Below are 18,085 nucleotides of genomic sequence, written 5' to 3'. Positions count from 1 at the left end.
CCTGCTGTGGCTCACGCACACTGAGCGCTCACTACATCCCAGGCTGCGTTCTCCCTCGTCCCGGGGAAGCCTCCTAGCAACCTGTGAGGGAGGTGCTCTCACCGTCCCCATCTTACAGGTGAGGAAACTGAGGCACAGGGCGTTGAGCTGTGTGCCACAGTCCACGCCATACCATGGCCATCGTCCAGTGTAACCCTCACACCACTGCACCCAGGCAACAGATGAGGAAACCAAGCTCAGCAAAGGGAGGTCACATGCAGGGTGCCGAGTTCCCTCTCCATGCCTTAGTTTCCCCATTTTAAAAATTGTATCAGAAGCCCAGAGGGTCACCGCCCATTCTTTGAGTCTGAGGCTCTAGCAGGGGCTGGCAGGGGCCGGGGACGACTCACCCGAAGGAGTAGACTGAGCTGGAGTTGTAGTAGGTTCCCAGGCGGGTGCTGGCGATGAGCTCCTTGAGCTGTGAGGAGGGAAGACAAGAGCCCTGGGGACCCTGTGCGGGGCAGACGGCACGAGCTGCCTACCCTTGCTCCTCCTGGCAGCCCTGCTTCCCCAGGAGCCTGCGGGGTGCAGAGGCTTGCTCATGGTCACATAGTGGCCAGTGGCCCAGCCAGGCACAAATCCCACACCCCGCCCACGCTTTTCTCCTCCCCCCACAGCCAGCTCTCGCTTCCACCAGAACCCCAGTGACCTCTCTGCCCCTCGTCAAGGTCACTCCCCAACTCTGAAAGGCCCCACTGGGCTCCTGGGTCCCCTCCACACCTCCTCCCAGGGGCCCGGGGTACAGCCAGCCGTTCTGCTGGGGGCTCAGCTGGTTGAGTGTCTGCACAGGTCTGACCATAGCACCGATGCAGGGTATGAACAGCGTGGCCACGTTATCTCAATCGCATTCCAACCCCGTAACAGCCCTACCCCTACGGCCACGTCCTGTCATCACCCCAACTTTACAGAGGAGGAAGCAGAGGGTCTCAGGCAGGGTCCCCCAGCAGCAGACCCTGTGTCAAGGATGTGAGGCAAGTGGTTTATTCAGAGGTCATTCTGGAAAACACTAATCGTGAAGGGGAGAAACAGGAAGGGTGGCCGCCAACACGGGCTGTTAAGGCACACACTGGAGCTATGGGCATTGGAGGCTCAGGCCAGCAGGGCGCCCCTGGGAGACGGCATGGGACATCCTCAGAACTGGCCCCACTGGGGCCAGGGAAGCTGGGGGATTTATCCACCCACTCCAGCTCTCCTGGCTGAGGGGTGCCCCGGGGCATAACTCCCCGCACGTCCGGCCTGCCCCGCTGGGCAGTGGTGCTGCCCTGTACGCGAGGGACAGGCGGGGCTCTGACAGCAGAGCTGCACTGAGCACCTGTGGCCTTTCCTAAGGCCACACACACTTGACCCCTAGTAAGAGGCACCACCAGCACCCGCTGACTTTCCCACCATCCTACACCAGGCACCTGCTGACTTTCCCACCACCCTAAACCACGCCCCTTCCCCGGTGCCTAGAACAGGCCGTGCTCCCTGCGAGTGCTCCAGCAGGGCCAGCCAACCGGCTTGACCCGATCAGACCCCTCCCCTCTCCCTTCGCGCCCCCACATTCCCTTCCCCTCATCCCTGAAATCCTTTCCTACCATCTTCTGGGCTTTGGCGGTTTCGCTGCGGAAGGCGCTGGACTCCCGGCGGGCGAGATCCTGGGAGAAGTGGCGATTGAGCACGCGGAGGCTGCCTGAGTACACCTGGCTGACCGTCACCTCCGCCTTGTACCCTGCCCAGGAGGGAAGCAGCAGGGTCAACCGAGGAGGCAGATGAGAAAGGCTCCTGCTTCTCCCTTGCCTTCTCCTGCCACCCCCGACCACAGCTCAGCCTCAGTGTCTCGGGCTCCAAGGCACCATCATCACTGTCATCATCATTGTCACTGGTATTTGCACCATGGTTATCCAAAGTTTCTTTGATGACAAACTGGCTGCAAGGGGCCAGGGAGGAGAGAGGCCACAGATGGATGGTGGCCACAGGCTCCTGGTGAGAGGCTGACACAGTGACCAGTGCAGGACAGGAATGACATGAAGGCCAGGAAACCCACACTGACCCAGAAGGCCAAGGGTGTGGGTCAGCGACTCCCTGCATCTGTCCTTCCATCACCAGGTTGTCCAGGGGTTCCACAGGTATGTGCTAGGCACCTACGATGTGGGGTACACTAGTCAGCCAAGACAGGCGTGTCTCCCCTTGTGGAGCTGACATTACTCCAGTAGCCACCACGCATCTGTGAGGAATGCCACCAAGGAGAAGCACAGGTGCTATTAAAGGGACACGACAAAGAAACTCAGCCCGGCCAGAATGACCCTTCAGCTGAGATGTAAGGCCTGGGAAACCATAAACTGGGACCAGGGTAAGCCCCCAGGCTGGAAATGCAAATTTGGGAGTCGGGGTGTAGAGGGCATTTAAAGCTAAGGGTACCAATGAGACCCCGAAAGGCATGGGTGGAGAGAGAAGGACGAGGGTCCTCCACCTGCAAGGGACTCGGAGACAACACAACCTGCTAAGGGGAGAGACCGAGTGGTCTGAAACCAAGGGAGAAAACGGTTTCAAGGAGGAGGGGTGAGCCCTGGGGCAAGAGCAATGAAGCCTGAGAACTGGGCACTGGGCTTAGCAGCCTGGCTATTGGTGACCCTGACAATGGCTGTTGGAGTTGGGGGGAGGGGGAGGCAGGTTGGAAAGGGCACAGAGAGCCTGGGGTGTGGATTGGAGGCAGCAGCACACACAGACAGCCCCTCAGAGGAGTCTGCTGTAAAGGGAGTAGAGAAATGCGGTGGCTCACGGCTGTAATCCTAGCACTCTGGGAGGCCGAGGCGGGAGGATCGCTTGAGATCAGGAGTTCGAGACCAGCCTGAGCAAGAGCAAGACCCCGTCTCTACTAAAAATAGAAAGAAATTAACTGGACAACTAAAAATATGTAGAAAAAATTAGCCGGGCATGGCAGTGCATGCCTGTAGTCCCAGCTACTCGGGAGGCTGAGGCAGGAGGATCGCTTGAGCCCAGGAGTTAGAGGCTGCTGTGAGCTAGGCTGATGCCACGTCACTCTAGCCCGGGCAACAGAGCGAGACTCTGTCTCAAAAAAAAAAAAAAAAAAAAGGGAGTAGAGAAATGGAGGTGGCACCCAAAGGGACACTGGCAGGTGACACTGCTGGAGGAGAGTGGGGGTCTTGTTGGTGCCAGGCCCTTGCACGGGCAGACGGGGCGGCCAGCATCCATGGGGCTGCTCTCTGAGCAGCTCTGTTCTCTCAGTCCACCGGAGGCAAGGGCAGGGGTGCCGGGGGCTTGAGAAGAAAGCGTTAGCTCCTGCCCGGGACAGCAGGAGCAGGAAAGGACCCAGGAAATACCCACTAGGGGCCCTGTCCTTGGGTCAGGCCGCCACCCCTGACCCGGAGCTTGTCCTGCTCCAGTGCAATCAGCCCTGAGCCCGCCTCCTTCCAGACCGTGCAGGGCGTGTCTCTGGTCTACCTCCTCGCCCAGCGCCCAGGACCAGGAGCACAGTTGGGCCCAGGTGGGAGGAATCATTCAAACAGCTCCCAAAGTGCCTCCTCTACCCTCAATCCCTGGGCAGGAGGTGGGGGCGGAGGAGGGAGTCGGCTTCCCCCAGCTGAGGCTTGGGAGCATTCCCTCCCTGGGGGGATGACGTACCCCAGGAGCATAATCAGGAGGAATTCAGCTTCTCTGCAAAGAGAGACAACTGGCAGGTGAGCTCCTTGTTGGCCCTCCAACCCAGTGCCCCACGGTTTACCCTGAAGACTAATTATCCCGCTACCCAAGGGGGCTCCGCCCTGCGCTATTTGGGGCGCTGGCTTCCTGCCGGTGGTGAAATGCACACAGTGTCTATGCCCTGCCCGCCTTGCTCGGCTTTGAGTAGAATTGCTATGGGTCATTGCAAGCGGGTCCATGTCAGACCTGGGGTTCCCAACAGTCACCCCCAGAGGCTAGTTCCAGAGATCCCCACCCTGACCCCCTTAGAAGCAAAGGCACTAGGTGGATTTATCTTCATTGCTCCGAGGTTTGTCTCTGGGTTCCTTTCAACAGGCCTGAAATTCCACTGGGAGATTTAGCTGTAAGATGACCATCTAACTTTTGCAAAACATTTAACCGGGAGTCTGGTCACTTGGGCGAGTGGGGCTGTCCTTGCTGTGGCTTCCCAGCTGCTCAGCTTCCTCTACCGCAGCACGTGCTGTGCATTAGTCTAATTGTAGCATCCTACTCCACAGCTAAGTTGTAGGGCAGGGCTGTCCCCAGAACCTGACACACCGAGGTGCTCAGCACTGAATGAATGAAGGAGACTTCTACCATGTACAGGGAGCCTTTGCATGGGCACAGCCTACTTTGTTTCTCCATTACTTCCCGCTGCCAAGAGCTGCAGGAATGACATACAGTCTCCATCGGTTTCAGAGAAAGACAGTGGATGCCCAAGAGCATTTTATCCGATGGATGAATGAAGGAAGGCTGGAGGAACGGGCCGGAGTGTGGGCTAGTTGTTCCTGGGGCACCAGGGCGCTGACTGAGGGCTGTGATATCAGGGAGGGAGGGCTAGGATCAGGGACATGGGAGAGGCCCCCAAGGCTGGCGGCTCTCAAGCTCCCGGCTCTGTCCCCCATTCGTGGTGGGCCCTGGAGCTCCAGAGGTGATTGAGCTGTGGTCCCCACCCCAGAGGAGCACCAGGCTGGGCTCAAGTGAGCAGAGGCACTAAATTGGCACCAGGCCCCACTGGTGCCTCCAGGCCTCCTGCAGCAGAGCCCGCTGGCCCCGAGCATCAGGGCGAGCCAGGAGGGCTGAGGGAGGGGAGGGCCTTAGGCTTGCTGGCTCAGGAGAACTGGCACTGCAGAGCCCTCCTTCCCCTGCCCGGGGAGCTGTGGGGCACTTGGCCCACGCAGGGAGCAGACCTGAGTCACAGGACCTGGAACAGAGGTCTGCCAACGTGCTCAACTCGAGGGACATGGAGGGGGACCCCAGGAGAGGAACTGCCCTGTCACGCAGCGAGTTGCTAAGCGTTGCTGAGCCTAGAGTCCAGGTCTGTTCTGCTGTGCCCGCCACGGCCTCCCCAAGTCCACATCAGGTGCCTCCCCCGGGTGGGCCCACACCATTACCTAGGAAGTACCAGAGCAGCACCCCCACTGCCGCCAGCACGACCAGGGCCAGCCACAGGGGTGCCAGGCGGAGGTAGTCCCGGGCTCTTCTCTTGGCGTCCTCAGAGGCCTTGAACATGCCCTCCGGCTCTGCTTCCTCGCCATCACCTCCATCGCCCTGCCCACCAGCCACCTGGGGGGCCTTGGCCAGGGGCATCCTGGCGGGGAAGCAGACCAGAGTTGGAAACAGCCTGGCATTTGCAAGGGAGCCTTTGCTGAGCACTGACGGTGCACGGAAGCAAGACAGCGCCCCTGCCTTTCGGAGTGGCAGGGTACCAACCCCGGGTGACAGGGGGCGCTGAGCCAGCTCACAGAGGAGGAAAGGGAGTCTTAGCGTGGCTTGCACAGAGCTGGACCCAAGAACCTCACCTTTGCACCCCACTGTCCTCCCCACAGTCAGAGGACAGACAGGTTTCAGTGCCTGAACCCCACAAACAGAGCAGGAGAACATGGGTACAAACTCATGTAGCACTTCCTGCCCTGCTGTCCAGTGCCGCCAAGGCACTTAGCACTTAGCACTTAGTGCTTAACACTTAGCACTGAGCACTGTGCTGGGCCGGGGCCCTGGCCTCCTTCGTGAAGTACCGTCTCCCATTTCCCTACCCTCTCAAAGTCTCCCAGGGCCAAGGAAGGGGACAAACTCTAATACTCATTTAGTGCCTTCATGAAACATTTCACATTTAACCCTCAGGTCACCTGGGGATGTGGGACCACTGTCCTGTGTGTTTTCTTTCTCAGGCCCACTCTGCAAGGGCACTTTATATTTGTTATCTCATTTAAAGCTCAAAACACTTCTCAAGGTGCTGCACCCATTGGACGGATGAGGAAACTGAGACCCAGCGTGTTCTAGCAACAACTCAGACGAGGGTTTTCCTGGCCTCATTGTCCCAGTGCCTTTGGACTATCTGGCATTCACTACCAGCCACATTTTACAGATGAAAAAAACCGAAGCCCAGAGAGGCTAAGCCACTTGCTCAAGGTCATATTGCAGGTAAGTGGGGGTTGAGTCCAGGTATCTGACTCCCTGCTCTTTCCACTATTTTGGGAGGCCTCTTGCAAATGAGCTGTGAATTAACAAACTGTGATTAAAGAACAACTGAATGTCACCCTTCTCGTGCCCTGGATCTGAGGCTCTGTCTTCAGACCCATCCAAACAAACATCTGAAGGTATTTGGTGTCTCAGACAGGTTTCCCCACAACACAGAGAAGGCTGCACCCGCCCACCAGCACGGCAGGGAGCCAGGACCACTGGGAGGTTCGTCTCTTCTTACAACACCCGTAAATGCCACATGGCACTTCCTTTGGGCGCATCTTGGGTTTTTACACAGCGAGTTTCCTGAAAACGTAGCTCCTTAGTGATGCTCAAAGTCCTCCCAGATGCATGTGAGGCCCCGGCCCTCCTCCCTCCTTCCTGCTCCCTGCATGGCTGTCCCCCGACCCTCTAGCCGTAGGATAGTCCTATATGTGGGAGGGGCCCTACTGGCTTTCATGGGGCCAGGGAATGGTAAACGTCCCGCAATGGGTGGGACAGCCTCACCCACTTCCCCAAACGTCCATAGCATCCCTGGTGAGAAACAGACGAGAGACAGATGAGGGACAGGACGCTGAGTCTCTCACAGGCCATGCAGTGGTGCGAGCCCCCAGTGCAGGGCTGCCTCTTTGTCCTCGCTGGCCACTTGTGTCCGAGGTGGCTGTCCCCCACCACCTGGACAGGGTGGCTGAACTGCGGAGAGCCCAAGTGGTGGGCAGCTCCTCTCGTCTCTCAGCCCAGGGCTCTTCTCTCCACCCAAAGAGGCCACACCCCTGTCTAACTGTTGAGTCTGGGTCACCAAGGAGCGATCTGTGGATGACTCATAGAGCCATGGGGACCCAGGGGCACAGAGGCCACAGCAGTTGACGTTGATTTTGCCTGTTTCCAGTGCTTCATGTGCACGATGTCAGGTAAGCCTCGCACAGACCCCGAGGGGGCGGTGTTCTCTGATATTCCTGATTCTGATCTGGGACCCCGGGGGCACCTTTCAGAGTGGCCATTAGGGCCCAGACGGAAGCCCTGGCGGGAGCTGCTGTAACTGAGTGTCCCTGAGTGAGTGGGGGACTGGGGGGGAGTCCCTTCCTCGCGTATAAACACACTCCCAGACTTGCACACGGACACACAGACGGACACTCACCGCGGGCTATACACACACCTATTCGCGACACACAGGCTCACAGTCGCACGCCCTCACTGCACGCACACGCACACGCCGACTCGGGGCCTGTGAGCCAGGGGCCGTGCTGAGGTCAGTACAGGGGTGCGGTGTGGGGCTCTGGGCCTGTCTCCACAGCAGGAGGCCCCGGGGGGACCTGGGTGTGGAGGGGGCAGCACGTCCAGTCCTGCGGGGAGTGGGTGGGGTGCACAGCTGGCTAAACCAGGCCTCTCCCCTGCCTCTGTCCCTGCCGACCTGAATCCCAGGCCACCCAGCACCCGGCACCGCCCCCATCCTCACACCTGGCCTCGCTCCGCCCCCTCCTTCCCACCCCGGCTCCGTGGACCCCTCACCTTCTGCTCACTGGTCACTCTCTGGCCGAGGAGGCCCTGCAGACCTGGCCTCACAGCAGGGCAGGTGGCTCAGGCCTCAGGGGCCAGGCCCAGCTCTCAGAGTGGACGCAGTCACCAGATCATCCCTAGGTCCTGGTCCCCTGTCCCGGAGGCCCCGCTTACCTTTGGGAGTGGCAGGTAGGTGCCGGGCCTGCACGTAGGCCTCAGGAGCCTCTGTTTGTCCAGGCCAAGGTCTCCCAACCCCCACCTGGCCAGCCTGGGCTGGATCAATGGCCTGGAGCCATGGCCAGGGTGTCTGTCCCTTGTCCCCTGTGGCCTGTGGCCCCAGGCTCCATGGGCCTTCTGCTGGGTCTGGGACGGCACTGTGACTGAGCACAGGTAAACAGGCAGGAGGCAGGAGGCAGCCAGTGCCCGCCCCGTGGCACCCCGGAGGCTGGTGGGCAGGTGCTGGAGACCTGAGCTCTCCCCCGGGGCCCGTTGCCTGGTGACATTCCTGCCTGGTTACAGCCCCTGGTCCCCGAGAGCATGAGGCGGGGGAGGCTGGGGACTGGGGGCTGTGCAGGTGAGGGCAGGGGCTCACGGCACCTGCTTACCTGGACAGAGGAGACCAGATGAGCCACGGGCCCAAGAGAGAAAAGAGGCCAGGCCCACAAACTCCGGGGACAGGAGAGGGGAAAGTGGAGGTGGGGGTGGGGTTTGATGCCATTTTCTGTATAGCTGGGAATTAGCTGAATTCCTACCCTATTCTATAGTGCTGTGCTGTCCACGGCAGCAGCCCCTGGCCACCTGTGGCTCTCGAGCACTTGGGATGTGGCCAGTCTGAACTGAGCCAGGCTGCACAGGTGAGATGCACACCAGGTTTCCAAGTCCAAGTGCAAACGAGGGATATAAATTATCTTGACAATTTTTATACTGATTGCACATCAAAATGATAACCTTTTGGCTGTCTTGGGTTAAATAAAATTTATTATTAAAATTCATTTCACCTGCTTCTTTTTGCATTATTTAAGGTGACTACTAGAAAAGTTAGATGACGAAGTGTGGCTCACGCTATTGCTCCACGGAACAGGGCTACTGTGGAGGCGGCTTCCACCCGGGTGTGCGCCAGGGCATGATGGGACCTGGGTTTGCTGGGCTGTGTCCGTGCTGACAGGGGCTGTCTCGGTCAGGGGCTGACTTCCAGCCAGTGTGCGTCCTGAGCCCGGAATGCGGTGAGCACGCCCGGGGCCCCGTGTGCGTGTGAGAGTGTGGATTACATGTGTGTGGAACGTGTGAGTGCGGGAGTGTGGAGTGGAGGGTGTCTGGGTGCCGTGTGTGAGTGTGAGGCGTGTGCATGTGTGTGAGTGAGTGTGTACATGCCCACAGCGTGGAGGGTATGCGTGTGTGGGGTGTGAGGTGCCCATGGGTGGGACAGGCTGGGGGTGCAGGCCCCGCACGCCCACTCTGTGGTGCCCACTGGCTTTTCATCCCAGCCTGGCCTCTTTTCAGCCACAGGAGCCTGGGCAGCTCTCTGACTTCTGAGCTGTGTTTCCTAATCTGCCAAATGCAGAAAATCAGCCCCTCCCTGGCGAGCAAGAAAAGGTGCGTGAGCTGCCCTGCAGGATGTCCTCTGGTCACATGGTGACACACCGTGTACACTGAGGCCGGGTCAGCGGGTGCATGGAAGGCCACGAAGACAGGCTGCGTGTGCGTGGTGCCCACCTGCACGGCCCCTCAGTGCGTCTCTTGCACACACTCACCCCTGCCCTGACGTGTGCTCTCTGGCCCTGCCGCAGGACGAGCGTGTGGGGGCACACTTGTGTCCTGAGGTGTGAAGACCTGTGCCCACCGCGCCTGGGCCCGAGCTCGGCAGAGCAGGGTCTCCAGCAGGGCGGGGGCTGGGCGGGGCAGGAGGGCACACTGGGGGGCTGGTTAGGATCCTGGGTGGGGGACACCTTCCTCCCCTTCTCCTGTTCTTCAGCCCTGCCCATGGGCCTGACCCTGACCTGTGACCTTGCCCCATTGTCCCTCACTCCAGACCCCAGCAATTCTCCTTCCCTCCTCCTATAAGCTCCCGTCTTCCCAGGCCCTGGCCCCCACCTTGCAAATCTTCCAAGGGACAGGTGGTTGGAATGGGAGTGGGGACAATGTGCGGGGATTGGGCAAAACACCCCAGCCCTGCCCTGTATACCACCCTGTCCTTTGGAAGGTCAGGGGGCCCCGCCGGCGCAGGCTGATAGCTGGACAGTCTGAAAAGTGGATCTTGCACAATCAGCGTCCTCTGTACCTGGTGACTATGCGGCCATCGATCAGCCGTGGCCTGGGGGAGGGGCTGGCACCAGAAAGGGCAGCGGCAAAATGCTGGGGCGGCATTTGAAAGCGTGTGCGAGGGTCCCAGGGAGCCGTGGTCTGGGGCAGCCTCCCCTGAGTCAGGGCTTCCCTCCGCCAGCAAGGGTAAGTGTGTGAGCTGCATTCTCTCGTCCCTGCAGCAGAGGGACGTGTTCCCAAACAGGCTTTGCTGCTTCCTGGGAATCTGCATGTCACGCCAACACTGGGCCTCAGCCTCCTCGGTCCCCAGGACAGAGAAGCCACCTGGAGGCCTGGCTGAGGTGAGGCTTGGAGGCCGGGGGGCACAGCAGGCCTGACCCAGCAGGGCAGGGAAGAGACGGGCCTGGTGTGCCTGCCACAGTCAGGTGACAAAGACCCAGCCGGGGGCTGAGAGTCAGAGGACCTGGCTGAAATCCCTGTCCCCCTACCTGTTGGTGACCCAGCAAGACATCTCTAGGCTGCCATCTCATGGCCTGTGGGACGAGCTGAGCTGCTGGCAGGAGAAAGACGTAGGGTGGGCCCCTCACCAGACAGGACTGGCGTCCTTATAGAAAAGGGGAATTTGGGGACAGAAGCACATGCATCCAGGGAGAATGCCACGTGGACATGAAGGCAGACAGCCGGCGCTACTTCCACAAGCCAAGGAACCCCAAAGATTGCCAGCAAACTCCCAGACACTGAGAGAGAGACACAGGACAGATCCTTCCGCACACCCTCGGAAGGAGCCAACCCTGCCCCGGACTTCCAGCCTCCAGGACTGTGAGGCAGTAAATTGCAGCTGTTTAAGCCACCCGGTTGGTGGCACTTGGTTACGGCAGCCCTGGCCAACAGACACAAGGCTCACTGAACTGGCACTGGGTTAACGCTGTGCAAAGCCTGTCTGTGGGTTCGACTTCCTCCCAGGGCCCTGCACACAGCAGGTGCTCACTCATTGTCCATTGAAGAGGCTGAAGACCCAGATATCTGCATTATTTAAATCAGAGGCCTTCAGGCACGTGATGGCGTGGAACAAGGTAGAACCTCAGGCACAGCGGGGCTGGGGGCAACATTCTCCGAGCTCAAGGACAGCCCTGGCAGCGAAAAGAACTCCAGCAACCCCGCCTGCAGGCACAACGCCCCCACCGAGTCACGGCACTTATGCTCTGAAACTATCCAGTTTAGTGGTTCACGGGTTCCCCTCGCTGCTCTCCCCACCCTCTTCAGACTGTGAGCACCATGAAGTCGGTGGTCTTGTCTGCCTTGCCCCTTGCTGGATCGCAGCCTAGAACAGTGCCTGGCACACTGGAGGGATAAATATTTGTTGAGTGAACAAATGACAGTTACTACCAACTCCTTTCATGGTAACGCAGTAAGGATTTTTAGAGCGGGGGCCCTTCACAAACACAGTCGACCACGCAGATGCCTCAAGTCCAAGCTGCGGGGTGGGAGTATGCGTCTGCACTTAGCAGAAGAGGAGACTGAGGCTCTGAGAGGAGACGTTGACCTGCTCCAGGTCCTGCAGCCTATTGCAGGCAGAACAGGGCCTCCAGCCTGTTCTCTTTGATGGGGACTGTCGCAGTCTCCAAATGATCACAAACTGGGTGGCTTAAAACAAGAATTTGTTCTTTCACAGCTCTGGGGGCCAGACGTCTGAAATCAGAGTGTTGGCAGGTCCGCTCTCTCCCTGAAGGCTCTGGGAGAGAATCCTTTGCTGCCTCTCCCCGGCATCTGGTGGTCCTGGCAGTCCCGGCGTCCCTTGGCTTGGAGATGCACCACTCCGGTCCCCGCCTCCGTTGTCACCTGGCCTTCCTCCTGCTCCTGCCTCATTGCCACACACACGTGCTTACTGCAACTTTACTCACAACTGTCAAAAGTTGGAAACAACACAAATGTCCATCAACTGGTGAATGGATAAAGAGACTGTGGTACACGCATAAATAATAACTATTCAACAACATAAAGCTGCACAGAATCTCCAAAGAATTACACTAAGTGAAAGGAGACAGACTCAAAAAGCTACATATGATTCCATTTATATGACATTTTAGAAATGGCAAAACCATAGGAACAGAAATCAGATCGGTGATGGCAAGTGACTGGGGATGGGAGGAGGGGACTGACTGCAAAGGCGCTCAGGGAACTTTCTGTGGTGATGGACGTATTCTATATCCTGACTGTGGTAGTGGTTACATGAGTGTATTGTTTGTCAAAATCCATAGAAATGCAGCCTTAAAAGGATAAAATTTCACTCACGTAAATTATACCTGAACAAATAAAAAATATACAATCCCCCTCAAAAAATAATAATAGCCCTTTTCCCCTTCCACCACAGAGGAGTTAGCACAGCAGCTAAGAATCAGGCAGGTGAGGAGTTGAAGAATCATAAGGGGTAAGGGTGCGTTGGCTCACACCTGTAATCCCAGCGCTTTGGGGAGTTGAGGATGGGGGTCACTGGAGGTCAGGAGTTTGAGACCCGCCTGGGCAACATAGGGAGACCTCATCTCTACAGAAAATTTTAAAAATTAGCTGAGCGTGGTGGCCCGTGCCTGTTGTCTGAGCTACTCGGGAGGCTCCTCCCCTAGAGCCTTCGGAGAGAGCATGGCGCTGCTGACACCCTGAGTTTGGCCTCCCAGCCTCCGGAACTGGGAAAGGATCAATGTCTGTTGTTCTGTCCTTCCAGACACCTGTCTAGACAGTGTGTGGCTGGGGCACACAGAGCCCACCCCCTCACTCCTCACCGCAGCCCCTGGGCCTCCCCAGGGGGTTTCAGAGAAAGAGCTGCAGCTTAGCAAAGAGCCTTCTCCAGGGTGGGCTGGACTCTCCCCGCGCAAGATGAAGAGGTGAACGTGACATTATTTGGAAATAGGATCTTTGCAGATGTAAACAAGTTAATATGAGGTCATACTGGATTAGGGTGGATCTTACATTCCATATGACTGGTGTCTTTAAAAAAGGAAGGAAATTGGACACTGAGACACAGACACACGGGGACTTCAATGTGCTGTTTGGAGGACACAATTCAGCCCCTAACAGGTGGGGTGAGGGGGCAGGTGCAGGCTGGCTATTGACAATGCGGGGACCAGTGTTCCACAGGTTCCATGTGGCCTTGAGTCCTCGAGTCACTCCTGAAGCGTATTCTCTCTGCACCTGAGCCACTGCCGCGAAAACACGGGTGTCACCTGCTCCCTGCTCCCTCCCGCAGGCCTCTGGAGCCCAGCGGCCCTGCTGCTGGATGGAAGGGAACCTCATGGAGTTGCTTACTGGGCACAGTTTCCCACCCAGGCAGGGTCCCCGGAGGCCACTCTGCCACCTCTGTCCAATGCACAGCGTAGGTACTGCTACTGGCTTGCTCATCCATTAAACTGGTGTTGAGCCTCAACACGGCCACAAAAAAGAATAAGAACAACAACAGGAAAAAGAACAAGAAAAAGACTCAAAAGGAAAAATAATAAGGTTCAGTTGCTCCTCTGGAAGGAAGCAGCAGAGCCCGGGAAAGGAGCGGGCAGAGGGCAGGCGCCTGGCCGTGGCGCTGCCTCCCCCTCTGTCTCCCACCCCCACCCCAGAACAGGCCCTCAGCGATGCTTAGGGATGCCCCTTAGGCGCTTCTAGGAGCAAGAATGCGTCAGGGTGGCCTGTGACTGACCACCTTGGGGGCCCGTCTTCCTCCACCTCAACAGGGACTCATAGTCCCTATGTGTCATCTGACTTATAACACAGCTAACCAGGCCCAGGAAGGGCCTCATCCCAGTGAGAAAAATGGTCATTTCTCCCCATTTGACAGGTGAGAAACTGGAGGCTCAGAGAGCCGTGTGACCAGCTCACACAGGCAGGACGTGCTGGGAGCCAGGGTTCAAACCCAGGACCCTCTGACTTCAGAGCCAGTGGCCCGTTCTCAGTGCCACACTTCCCATCTCTGTGTCCCTCCCTCCTTCCCACTCCACCCCTTCTGTCCCAGCCCAGGGGCCTGGCCTCTGGCCTCTGTCTGAAGGTTCCACTCGGACGAACCCACCAGGCCCCCAGCCGCCCCGTCTCTGCTTCCGCAGACGGGCGGTCGGGGACGCGGACGCTGAGCACGGGCTGGGGTTTGAGAGGTGCTGCCTCGAGCCATGTCGGGGTCACAGAATGGAAACTCTGCATGCGTCACCCAGTCTGACCTTCTCCTCCACTGCGGTGTCCCAGCAGGAGGGGCTCCTGGAACAGACACGGCAGACAGAGACCCAGAGAGGGGGTGGAGACTACCCAAGGTCACACAGCAACTAAGTTGGGACTGGAACCCAAGTAAGTGACTTGGTTCCCAGTCCTGTGCTCTTCTCAGTATACTATCCAAAAATAAATCCTAAAAAATAAAATACAAGAGCAATGTCATTACTCTACACATAGACCTTAGGCAGAGAGTTAATAAAAATTTCCAAAGGACACAAAATTCCAATTTTTAACCTTTTTTTTCTTGCCTCCAAATGTTGCAGACACATCCCCTCCTGCAGACAGTCCAGTTTTCAGATCTGGCTCTTGCCCTCGAAGGGAGCCCTGTGCAAGGTCACGGGCACCCAAGGTTCTCCTTGGAGGCTGTGCTTTCATGGGAAGCCCCAGCACTCACTCAGGTCTCCCCGAATGCCTCTCTTCTCCCCAATAAGCTGTGTCACCAGGCCGCTGTTGACTTGGTGAGCAGAGAGGGCTCCCGATGCCAGTGGTCTCTGTCCCTTCTGTCCACGTTGGTTTCTCAGAACCTGTAACTGCGTCCCCCTGTTCCTTCCTTTCTTCTCTCCTTCCTCCCCTGCACCCAGTTACCACCCGACAGGTGCATTCAACGAGCAGCCTGCGGCAGGTGCTAGGATCTGGCGACGGATGGTGGGTCGTGAGGCTCATGGCCTGCAGAGGGTCACAGCCGGGCTCAGAGAGCAGGGGACTGGGGGACAGAGCACCCAGCCCAGCCAGGCTCAGGAAGAAGTGACCTTTACAACAAATCCTGTTGGATGGGTTTCCTTTCTTCTCCCTTCTAGTGTGCAGACACATTTTTCTTGGCCTGCTTGTCTTCAATTTTTAAAATTAGCGGCCAATATTTAAAAATAAGGATGCTTTGCATAAGAAGTGGAATTTCCTTCCTCTCCTAAAAATGTAGAAGATCTGTTCTGCCTCCCAACATGGCAACAATCAGTGGCGGCTGCCCTGGAGCAATTTCAGTTTGACACAGACCCCACCACTCCCTATCGTGTCACAATGTATGGGTTACAAACTGTTACTAGAGTCAGAAGCCTGGGTTCAGGTCCTGGATCCACTGCTTATTAGCCACATGACCTTGAGCTATAGGTTATTTGATCTTACTGTGCCTCTGTTTCCTCATAGGGAAAATGAGACAATAACCCTAAGTGTTGTTGTGGAAATTAAAAGACATAACCTATGTGAGGAACTTAGAACCATGCCTGCACCTGCTAAGTGCTTACTACGCATTGCTGTAATCATTGTCATCACTGTTGCTATTAATATTACCCCCGTCAGCATCTGGGTTTGGGATCCCAGCAGTAAAGCTTTCATTGTTAGTTTCATATTTGCATAAATCACAAGCGATAGAACTCTCTTGCCAACATATTCTGTTCCTGGCTGATTGCTCTGACCAGCGTCCTGGCAGGTGCCCTCCTCCTACACAAACTGTTCCAAGAATCATTGCGCTGTTGGCCGGGGACCCCCACCCACACACTGGGGTTCACCAACCCCAGCTCGCTCAAACCGAAATGTCCAATTTGAAGAGTCCAGCGCACATAGTAGGATTTCAACAAACACATTATAACGAATGAGTAATGGATTGCCTGCTGAACATGTCAGAGGACGGCCAGGACGTCAGGGCTTCCACACCTGCAGCCCCTGGGCTGCCTGTCACAGCCCTGTCCCTGTCTACCTGCCCCCCAGCCAGCTCCTCTCTCCTAAGTACTTTACATGCACTTTCTTCTTTCATCCTCCTGACAGTACTGGCATTCCTTCCTTTTACAGAGGGGGAAACTGAGACACAGAGAGGCTTAGGTATTTGGCCCAAGTCACAGCTAGTAGGCAACAGAACCAGGACTTAACCCAGGCTGCCCAGCTCCAGAGTGAGGGCTATAACCACTGCCCCACACTGCCCTGGGGGCCCACAGGGCCGCAGGAGCAGGGTGGAGGAGGTTTTGTCCACTGCCAGAGCACGTAATAGGCTCTCCTAAACGTGTGTTGAGTGAATGAATAAATGAATGAACAATTCTACCCTCTTTCAAGAACCAACCTCAACCATTTCCCAAACTAGCTGAACTCTGGCTGGGCCCGCTCGCTAAAGAGGTTAGAAGGCTTCTTTGGAGTGTTCTCCCTCAACACTTCCCAGCAAAGATTTGTGCTAACGGGACCAGGCTGATTTTCTTCCACGCTGCGGGAGGGTCGTGACTGCTGGTTTACGTGTCTGCGTCCTGCCCAGTCACTCCCTCCCCCACAAGTCTGGGGACTCTGTAGACAGGGCAGTAGCCTGCCTCCTCTCAGTGGCCCGGAGGAATGGAAGATGATGCGGCTTCTGCCAGTCCCTCCCTCCCCTCTGCGTCCTGGCTTCCTGGAATCGTTGTCTGGGTACCCCCCACCTGCGCCTCTCACCACTCAGCGCTTCCTGCCTTGCTTTCGCACAGCCCCCCCACCCCAGGCTCTGTGCTGGGAGATCGGTGTGTCATAGCCCTGGTGGTGGAAAATGTCTGAGCAAGTCGGCGAAGGGGATGTCCCCAGGCTGTCACGGGGGCCAGGCCTCAGTGCTGGTGGTGAGCCCAAATTTAATCAACACCCCCTCCCCCTCTACCAAACTCATTGTGTGGCCTGGGACGTAGCGACAAACTCTCAGGGCCTCCTAACCTCAACTGCAAAACAGGACTCAGAATCGCTGTCATTCCTGTCTTGCTAGGTTGCCATGACAATGTATGAAATGACAGTTGTGCGCACACTTTAAAAGCTATCTACAGTTGTGCCCATGTGAGTGCTAAATATTGCCTGGGTTTAATTCCTTACTCCACTGTGTTGTAGTTGTGTGATTATGGGCAAGTCACTAAACCACTCTGAGCCTTAGTCTCTCATCTGTAAATGGGCTAAGAATAGTACCTCCCCTGTGGCAGTTTTATAAGGATCAAGTGAGTTAATAACACAATGTTCTTAGAAAACACTCTGACGCACCTAAGTGCCCAATAAATGCAGCTCTTGAAGAGACCTCAAAGGACTGAGAATGTCCCACTATGGCCCTCATGGGTCCTTGTCCCCACAGTCGTCCCTCCCGCCTGCCCGCTGATAAAATCCAAATCACCAAACAGTGGCTGCTAATCTTCAAGAACAATTCCTCACTCTTCCAAAAACCATCCTCAACCAACTATATCCAAAACTAGCCGAACTCTGGCTGAGCCCCCTTTCTAAAGCCTCGTGCAATATTGCACCCTCCTCCTCCAAGTTAAAGGCTCCTTCAGAGTCTTCTTGGGCCTGGCATTTCTGAACAAAGGTTTGTGCTCACGGGGCTCTGGCCGATTTTCTTCTACAGGTATCATCACCCCCATGTCCCCAGAATCCAGCCCAGGGTCTGGACCACAGATGGTTATAACACAGGTAACTCAGGAGGGGGACAGTAGTTGGAAATAATCAACTCTACTTGGGGCAAATCAGAGGGCCTCCCAGAATTGGAGATGCTTGAGTGGGGTTCTGAGGGATGTGTAGGAGTCTAGGGGGAGATTGTTTGGGCAGCAGGACTGTTTCAAACCAAGGGGTTAGCAGGTGCCAAAGTGAATGAGTCAGTTGTGGTCCCTACAGTCATCCCGACCCCCCATGCCCAGCTTCCAACTTTTGAGGTGAAATACTCATAGTTCTGGCCTGAAGCCACATTCCGTGTATCACCTGGAAACACAGAATATCAGGACTAGGAGAGCAATTAGAGATCATCCTATCTGACTGCCCATTTCACAGATGGGACAACTGAGGGCAGACAGGACCTCCCCAAGGTCTCCCAAGGCATGGACCGTCACATTAAGGACTTCATTCTCCTGAAAACAACAGGAATCACCGGAGGTTGAAGCAGGGGCTTGGTGTGGCCAGATGTGACCCAGGGTTGGAAGGATTAGAGGGTCAG

General features: G+C 56.7%; 1 protein-coding gene across 2 annotated transcripts in view; it reads right to left on the bottom strand.

Annotated features, from left to right (window-relative positions):
- Positions 1-7,939, bottom strand: part of TMPRSS6 (transmembrane serine protease 6) — a 32,971-nt gene extending 25,032 nt beyond the window's left edge. Inside the window, exons 1-4 of one of the 2 annotated variants that reach the window (XM_045552940.1) lie at positions 7,855-7,939; positions 5,115-5,311; positions 1,617-1,750; positions 390-457 (exon numbers count right to left, since the gene is read on the bottom strand). In XM_045552940.1, the coding sequence (XP_045408896.1) occupies positions 390-457; positions 1,617-1,750; positions 5,115-5,310 (398 nt within the window). In that variant the 5' untranslated portion in view covers position 5,311; positions 7,855-7,939. Of the gene's footprint in view, positions 1-389; positions 458-1,616; positions 1,751-5,114; positions 5,315-7,854 lie in introns of those variants that run through there. The other variant, XM_045552941.1, reaches the window with a different exon arrangement.
- Positions 7,940-18,085: the final 10,146 nt, after the last annotated feature.

Source organism: Lemur catta, chromosome 6 (assembly GCF_020740605.2).
Source record: "Lemur catta isolate mLemCat1 chromosome 6, mLemCat1.pri, whole genome shotgun sequence".
NCBI lineage: Eukaryota > Metazoa > Chordata > Mammalia > Primates > Lemuridae > Lemur > Lemur catta.
This window is presented reverse-complemented; position numbering and strand designations above follow the sequence as displayed.